We start from the raw sequence: 9,045 nt of genomic DNA on the forward strand, positions 1-9,045 counted from the left end.
TGCTTATACAACTGTAAAAACAATGCTCAACTGGAAAGCGTACATAAACTTAACAGTCCTAACTCAAATATTGTTAATAATCTTATATTTACCTATTTAATTTACAGAATTGGCAAATTGGTAACCCTTGGGTAGAACCTTACCTGTAGACATTTCCTTTGAACCCGACATTTGAATTCATTGCCAACATTTATGATTCAGATTTCACTTTTTTTTAAGATTTTATTTATTTATTTGACAGAAAGAGAGATCACAAGTAGGCAGAGAGGCAGGCAGAGAGAGAGGAGGGAAGCAGGCTCCCCACTGAGCAGGGAGCCCCATGCGGGGCTCGATCCCAGAACCCTAGACAATGACCTGAGCCAAAGGCAGAGGCTTAATCCACTGAGCCACACAGGTGCCCCCAGATTTCACTTTTTAAAAAAATATCTAGATTTCTGATTCTTGAAAATTTGGGATATTTGGGAATCCTGGACCCACATTCCATCCAACAACAGGACTGAGCTAAGTAGGAGCTGCCCTCTTTATCCTCAGCATATTTGTTTATAGAGCACCTACTAAATTTCTGGCACAAGGTATAGAGAATTATACAAAAATTTTTTAAAAATGGGGCACCTGGGTGGCTCTGTGGGTGGGGGCCTCTGCCTTCGGCTCAGGTCGTGATCCCAGGATTCTGGGATCAAGTCCTGAGTTGGGCTCTCTGCTCGGCAGGGAGCCTACTTCCCTTCCTCATTCTCTGCCTACTTGTGATCTCTGTCAAATAAATAAATAAAATCCTAAAAAAAAAAAAAAAAAAATCATTGCTCTCCTAGAGCTTACTTTCTTGTATGCTCATCACTTTACCACATACAGCCCTTTTTCCTGTCTGCACTCTATTTCTCTTTGGATTTTCTGCCCTATATCTTACCTTTCTCTGAAAATGCCACAATTCTCAATAGGAATCTCATGAGAATGAGTCCAAAAAACTTATTTCTAGAGATGTTTTATTTTAAAAAGGACTGGATCTTATGTGGTGACCTAACAGCTCCTTTATCATTCTTTAGCACCCCAAGAAATAAAATCATTGCTGTTTTGTAAAACATTTTTAGTGGCATATGTAGTAATAGGTTTAAGATAATGCTATATTTGTACTAGTCTAAGACAAGCGTATGATTTACTACTTACAGTAAATACTGCTGTTAAAAAAATACTTACAAAAAGGCATACTGTCATCTATTGGGCAAGTTTGCAATTGACTGCTCCATAGGATCTTCTAACCCAGCTTTTACAAATAAAAAGACCCAAATTAGTAGCTGCCATCTGGAAAGAAAGAAATTTAACCCCCTACCTGAGTCCTTGACCAAAATAAATTCCAGAAGAATTAAAGAATTAAATAATAAAAGAAAACAGATAATTTTATATAATCTTTGAGTGGGAAAGACCTCCCAAAACCACTGAAGATTTAATAAAATTGCCTACATAAATCTTTGCATAAAGAAAACAGCATCGGGCGCCTGGGTGGCTCAGTGGGTTAAGCCGCTGCCTTCGGCTCAGGTCATGATCTCAGGGTCCTGGGATCGAGTCCCGTATCGGGCTCTCTGCTCAGCGGGGAGCCCGCTTCCTCCTCTCTCTCTCTGCCTGCCTCTCTGCCTACTTGTGATCTCTCTCTGTCAAATAAATAAATAAAATATTTAAAAAAAAAAAAAAAGAAAAGAAAACAGCATCAAGTCAAAAGGAAATTGATAAGGAGAAAAACATTTACAATTCAAGTCATAAAGGGTCACTTTCCTTAATCTCCACAGATTACTAATACAGAGACCCATGAGACAGAAGACCACAGGAAACAAATGGCTGTGAAACATAAAAACATGCTCAACTTTTAGCAAGAGGAACCACTTTTTCTAAATCAAAATAGCAAAGATTAAAAGTTTGATAACTATTATGTTGCTGAGATGAGGAAATAGACACTCTAAAACATTCATTGCTATGGACTATGTATTAGTACAACTACTGAGAACAATTTTGGCAGCCTTTACGAAGTTAAAACATAAGAGGTTTCCACCATATACCAGGTACAGTTGACCCTTGAACAAAGCAGGTTTGAACTGTGCACTGTCGACTTAGATGTGGATTTTTTACAGTACAGTACTGTAAATGTATTTCCTCTTATGATTTTCTAACATGTTCTTTTTTCCAACTTACTTTAAAAATACAGTATAAAATATAACATGAAAAGTATGTGTTGACTGACCATATTACCAGTACAGGTTCTCATCAACAGCTATTAGTAAAGTTTTTGGGAAGTCAGAAGTTACACGCAGATTTTCAACAGTGTGAGGGCAGTTTAGCTCCCATAACGCCCATGTTGTTCCAAGGGTCAACTATACAGGTTTTAGTGGTTATAATCATCAAATCTTAAAATGTACAAACTTAAAATTTTTACTATTTTTTTGAAACCACATACAAGGGTATTCATGGCAATACTGTTCATAAATATGAACTAAATTATGATCTATCCAATGGGATACTATGCAGCTAGCTACTCAAATTGAAGTGTCAGCTCTTGTACTGATAGAACATTCCCTAAAATGAGAACAAGGGGCAAAGCGTACATATAGAAAGCTTCCATTGGTTTAATGTTTATATATATGTGTGTGTATATATATATATATATATATATATGCATATGTATAAATGTGTATTTAAGCAGAAAGCATCATATATTTATATATACTTACAACATATATATAAATACATAGGAATATATAAACATAAATACATATATATAAATATACATGATGCTTTGTCTTTCTTGAAGGATGAATTATTGTGGTTGCCTCATGGGAGAACCAGGTAGTTGGGAATCAAGGATATAGACTACTCACTACATGGCTCTTCTACATTTTGTATCACTGAGATATAGCTTATTTCTTAAAAGAAAAAAAAGGGACTTTTCATAAACACCTCCATATACCACCTGGTCTGGAATGGAACCTAATTCTTATCCCTATTTCAGTTTCTAACAGAACCACTCCTTGAAGTAACCTAATCTTGAAAATTTACTGAATCTTTCAGAGATTTGAAATCTTGATCCACACTTAATGGATGATGACTCACCCTAAATCCTGAATTTATTCTAGAGCAGCTTCTAATTAAAAGAATGAGTCGCTCTTAGCTTAGACATGTAAAGTTTTATATAAAAAAACAGAAGTAGTCACAAAAACTTCCAAAAAGATGACAAGAAATCGGACAGGTCTGCCTCACGGGTCTTAAAATTTAGAAATATCCTGAAAGAAACAAGACTTTTACCCTATTTCAGTTTTAGAAACTCCTTTTTAAAATCTCTTAAGCACTAGGAAGTATTTTGGGTAATTTTAACTTTCTCCTTTAACATTAAAGCACTGTGAACTGAGTACTGACCCCATATTACAAATGGGGAGACAGAAGGTCAAAAATTAAGTTCATAAAGCTAGTATTTATACAGCAGGGAAACTGGGATCCAGACCTAAGTTGTATCTCTAAAATACATCACACTAAAAAATAAATAAATAAATAAATAAATAAAATACATTACACTAATTTCAGGCACTATTAAGCCACTTAACATCAGTAATTATTTTTTTAAATTATTAATGTTTTCATTTTCATCAGCAAAAGCTCCAAATTTAAATGTGCAACTACTGAGGTTAAGATTAAGGCAATCAGAGGTCTGCAAATTTTGGTAATTATGCTAATACCTCACTTTCCATTAAACAAAACTTCAGTGTTTCCTATTTAATGATATAATCCTTACCAGATACTTACTCAAATATGGCATAAGACAGACAACCAAAACTCCCATGGTTGGGTAGTAAGAATTTTGACTATTTTAAAACTTGGTAGGTAATAAGGAAACTATCAACTAACAAACAAACAGGTTTGTTCTCTCACCAACTCTACACATTCATACCTATTTCTAACTTGGCCAAAGAGGTTGGCTTTCACTAGAAGCCTCTGGTAACAGTTCAAAATAGTAATCTTAACTCAGAAGAAATTGCTCCCTCAAAGGAGCATTTCTCAACTGCTTTCCCCCAATAAATAAAATTCCTAGTGAAATTTAGTCATGGCAGGATCACAAGTTATTGTGAACCTCAAATGGTTTTGTAAGATAACTAAAATTCTAAAGCTTTAAAACCATAAATTTTTAAAGATATAACCGAAAATTCATTCTGCCACTCTACTTGGAACTAGTTTATAATCAAAAGAAAATTTAACCTGTTACTAATGATGCTTTTAAAAGTTTAGGTTTTCAGGGATGTACTCACTGTATTATTAGCTCCTCTGCCTCATATTAAAGAGAAAGTTTCCCTGAAGATAGTGTCAAGGGACTAGTTAGTAATAAACAGCAACATCAAGGAAAAAGAAAAAACACTCATTTTGTCAAAACAGCACCAATTTTAGAAGTTCATTAAATTTCAGATCTATTTTTTAAATACTTTGTAATTCAGAATATGGGCATGTTTTAAGTTTTTTAACCAAACATTTTACTAAATCAACTGTGTCTGAGAATTAGGCACAAATACAAGAAAAAGTTGATGTGGTTCCAGACCTGGAGCATTTTTAAAGTGAAAATTAACGTAGCAGATTAAGACAAAGACAAAAGAAATAATATACATAATTTTATTACAAAAATTTAAAAAAAAAAAAACAAAATGCAACATTCTAAAAAACCCAAAATTTACTATTGATACTAATTCCTACAAGTTTGCTGTGCTACAATACACAAGTCAAGAAATTAAGAAAACCATTAAATATTTAGAAACATTCAACATCAGAAGCTTTAAAATCTAACTGTATGTAGTAGCCCCTCAAAAAGCTACAACCTGCATTTTTAAAAAAGTATTTTCTCTACAAAGAATCTTATCAGCTATACAAAAATCTGTACAGTTTTTATACTGAAGCTAATATTGAGCTGCACTTGAATTCACATTCTTAGCAAAACAATTGCCTGAGCACACACACACACTCCACACATATCATTACAGGATAGCCATTTATTCTTCATCTTCCTCCTCTTCCTCATCATCTTCATCTTCTTCCTCCTCTTCCTCTTCCTCCTCATCCTCTGGTTCATTCTTCTTCTTTGAACCTGTTGGCCTGCCAGGGCCCTTCTTTCCAGCTTCACTTTTGCCCTTGGCGCGATATGCAGCAATATCCTGAAATATGGTCAAAAAATAAAATCAGCATCCGGTGTCATTACTCAACTGTGAAAACCACTAAGCTGTAAATATTCTAAGCTTATTGGCCAATAACCCTGATGACTATCCAAAGAGGTATTCAAAGTCTAATAACCCAGCTTTCAGAGGATTTAGAAAGCTAATGATGTAAAATGAGGGGGTTGGAAATGTCAAAACTTTCACTACCACTGTCCAATTTACCTCATATTGCCCACCCCCACTTATTTTAGGTACATCTACATAAAACAAAGTATTTAGCCCTCCATTTCTTAAAACTAAGAGATCCAGAACTGCAAATGAGTCTCTATACAGGAATCTACCAATGCTACGAACACTGGTTTCAGTCAAAAGAAGGAAGTTTCAAATAGCTAAGTCTTAAATGTACAGTTTTCACTAGATCTTCTCCAAATACAGCTGACAACCATAATTCAAGGGGAACTAAACTTTCCAACTCTACAGTTCATACCTATTTCTACATCCTTATTTAGAAAATACCTTGGGCTTAAAAAAGACAATGTACCTTTTCATACTTCTCCTTTAGCTTTGCTGCTTTCTGTTCATACGGTTGTTTATCTTTGGCTGACTGTTCAGACCACATTTCACCCAATTTTTTTGCAGTATCCCCAATGGATAAACCAGGGTGTTCACTTTTGATCTTTGGGCGATGTTCAGAGCAAAATAGGAAGAAAGCAGACCTGAAAGGAAGCAACGGAGTTAATCAACTGGGTGGAAAATTATGGGGCAATTTGACTGATTTGAAAATCAACTTACGGAGGCCTTTTAGGAGCATTGGGATCTTTTTTCTTTCCTTTCTTGTCACCTTTGGGAGGCACATAATTTTTCATCTCCCTGTCATACCGAGCTTTGTCACTTTTTGCCATATCTTCAAATTTCGACTTCTCCTTTGCAGACATGGTCTATGGGTATGAAATAAGGAATAAAGTACAGCAAAACTATAAGCTACATGCATCCAAAAGATCAAGGTCATCCTTAAGGGCTACATTTTCCGTGGTTAGCAGCATTTTACCTTTAGTCTTGGAAGTAAACGAAAACCTAAGGTCGTCTACCTCAAACTCAAAATAAAATATCTGGACGAGTCACGACCATAACCAAGTTGAAGGTTACAAGTCACCTACCCGTTTAAGGTTCTAGCCAAAAACAAACAAACAAACAAACAACACCTGAAAAAACCCTTAGCTCTGTCCGAATTCCGGTCTCACCTTCCATCTCTCCGAACATTTCTTGGAAAATTCGGCGAAATTGACGGAAGAGTCCGGGTGTTTCTTCTTGTGCTCTTCCCGGCAGGTCTGCACGAAGAAGGCGTACGAGGACATCTTGCCCCGCGGCTTGTTGGGGTCTCCTTTACCCATGGTGACAGGCGGCGTCTACGTAGCGGGGAGAGAAGCGGTGGGTGGACGCTGGCTGGGCTCAGCTTCCCGCCCAAACACGCGCCCGCCCCCTCTCGGAAGGAAGGCGGCCCGCGCCAGGCTCCCCCGCCAGCCCGCCCCGGGCGGCCGCCTCCGCTCACATACCCTCCTCCCGGCACCCAGCAGAAGAGCCGCGGCCGAGCCGACTCACGCGCGATCACCACGTCGCTCCCGAAGGCCCGAAAGGCCGCCACCCCCCGCCCGCCCTCCGCCTAGGCCCGGGCTGGGGAAGGGAACGCCGGGCGCGCCGTCGAAACCTTTTTCCTGACAGAAATGCTTCCCCGGCTTCCACGCCGCCGGCCTCACTCAAAGAGTTGTCGCTTCGCGACCGACATTCAAAAAACGACTGAAACCGGGCCCGGACGAGCTTCCCGCCCTCCCGCCGGCCCCGACCGCCCTCCCGCCACAGCCCCCGGCCCTCACCGGCCCGCACCCCAGATTCCGCTCGCCAGGTCGAACCCCGAGAGCCATAGTGCCAGGCCCGGCTAGAAGGCTATGAGGAAAGGGGGAACGACAGGCCCACAAACTCGAAGGGGCTAAAGGGGATTCTTGCCTGGTGGTAGCTTTTCTGAGAGTCCCGCGAAGAGGCCGGATCCAACAGAGACGCTTCCTTCCCAGGGCTCCGGCGTGAACTGGTTTATCGCTAACGCAATCCTCAGCCTCTTGTTTTGCAGAGTTCTCCGCGCCACGGCAACTTGACGAGCCGGGCCACAGGCCACACCCCCGCCTCTCTGATTGGCTCTGATGATTATTCAAACTCCCGTAGGCCACGCCCTACCATCACGAAGCCCTCCGATTGGTCGGTGTCTCGCCAGGCCCGTCCCTCCAGCCCCAGCCTAGCAGGTTCGGTGGGTCGCCCAGGTCGTTAACTCCCAGACCCGTTAGAACCGGTCAGGAGAGGAATGTACTGCTCGATCCTGATTGGCGGCAGGAAAAGGGTTTGAAAAATGGCGGGCCTGGCGCTGACTGGCTGGGGCGGTAAACGGGGGGAGTGGTTGGCCTGAAAGGGAAAGCCCCGCCAGATTTAAAAATACTGAGTCGGCAAAGAGGGTTGTTGGGGGGTCGGCGGGGGCAGTTTGCAGGTGCTGAGGTTACAAGCAGACTGCCCTACCCTCTCTCTGACCACTATCCGGGTCGCGTCTCTCTTCCGCCCCAATTCGGCCCCACAGGCTTGTCTCCTGGAAGCTGTAGTCGTTCGGCCGTGTAACCCTACAGGGCGTCCTCTGTCCGGTCCGAAGAATAACAAATAGAGGCTAAGGAGCTTGCCCTGCGGGCCGATTGCCCAGCTCCGCCCGTTGTCGCTGAGGCTAGGACAGAAGCCCAGGAAGACCGGAGGTGGCGGGGAACCTGGGAAGGGGCGCGGGGGGGCGCGGGAGGGCGGCTGTTCCCGCCTTTCGGGTGGTGTTACCAAACGATATTTCAGTAAGGCGTTTCCCGCCCGTGGAGTTTCCCTCAGAAGGTCCCCTCCCTCCCTTCCCTCTTTGTCTTGGGTGTCCAATGTCGGGAGGTAAACAAGGGCGCCCCTGGGGTCCCGAAGGGGCGGGGGCGGGTGTTGTCTTCCCTGGCTCCGCCCCCTCCCCCGGCTCCGGATTCCTGGTTGCGACCTCCAGGCTGGGCTCTGGCTCACCCTCGTACAGCTGCTGCGCGAAAAGTAGGATTTCCCGTCGCGGTCCACCTTTGGCTATCTTACCTATCCACTGTCTCGTCTCCCTTACATCATAATGTAAAAACTTTTAAATCAAAGATCTTTCTGAGACCCCCATAAAAGGAATGAATGCTTCGCACCCCCCCAGCTGCTTATATTCGCCAAGTGCATATTGCATTTACACACCCCTCCAGACCCAAGTTAAGAACCTTCATTTTAGTGTTTAGTAAGAGCACACCAAAGCTACCTTAACTGCTTACTAGCATCGCAGGCTGCTTTTCCCAAAGTAGAAGGACTTTCACTGACATCTTATTATGCTATTTCTGTGTTGTTGTATTTAGTTTTAAGGTCTGTTTTTTCCATGTATTGCGCTTACAGCGTCAACAGATTTTAATATTGTCTTATTTTCTCAGTAAATTTAATATTGTCTTATTTTCTTATTTTCTCAGCATTTGTTCGACTGTGTGTGCCTGTTTGGTTTGTATTCAGTAACCCTGACCAATAATAACTCAAAAACCGGCAGCTGTTTATCTAGATTTACTAATAAAAGCAAGATTTTTAAAAATGATCTTTCTGGTGGGGTGCCTGGGTGGCTCAGTGGGTTAAACCTCTGCCTTCGGTTAGGGTCATGATCCCAGGCTCCTGGGATCCAGCGCCCCCCCCCCCCCCCCCCCCGCATTGGGCTCTCTGTTCAGCGGGGAGCCTGCTTCTCCCCACCGCCCCCCCACCCCGCGCCTGCTTCTCTGCCTACTTGAGCTCTCTCTCTCTGTCAAATAAATAA

The 9,045-nt window shown here is 41.9% G+C and overlaps 2 protein-coding genes across 2 annotated transcripts; both read right to left on the reverse strand.

The window, feature by feature from the left end:
* Positions 1-4,664: 4,664 nt before the first annotated feature.
* On the reverse strand, positions 4,665-7,303 carry HMGB2 (high mobility group box 2). The gene is made up of 5 exons (XM_032332226.1): positions 7,173-7,303; positions 6,413-6,577; positions 5,964-6,109; positions 5,713-5,887; positions 4,665-5,171 (listed from the first exon to the last, which is right to left on the reverse strand). Exons 2-5 carry the CDS (start codon positions 6,560-6,562, stop codon positions 5,010-5,012), a joined length of 633 nt encoding a protein of 210 aa, XP_032188117.1. The 5' UTR covers positions 6,563-6,577; positions 7,173-7,303; the 3' UTR covers positions 4,665-5,009.
* Positions 7,304-7,407: 104 nt separating this feature from the next.
* LOC116584119 lies at positions 7,408-8,572 on the reverse strand. The gene is made up of 3 exons (XM_032332061.1): positions 8,525-8,572; positions 7,731-8,300; positions 7,408-7,619 (listed from the first exon to the last, which is right to left on the reverse strand). The coding sequence occupies exons 1-3, from the start codon at positions 8,570-8,572 to the stop codon at positions 7,485-7,487; spliced, it is 753 nt and encodes a 250-aa protein (XP_032187952.1). The 3' UTR covers positions 7,408-7,484.
* Positions 8,573-9,045: the final 473 nt, after the last annotated feature.

Source organism: Mustela erminea, chromosome 2 (assembly GCF_009829155.1).
Source record: "Mustela erminea isolate mMusErm1 chromosome 2, mMusErm1.Pri, whole genome shotgun sequence".
Classification (NCBI taxonomy): Eukaryota; Metazoa; Chordata; class Mammalia; order Carnivora; family Mustelidae; genus Mustela; species Mustela erminea.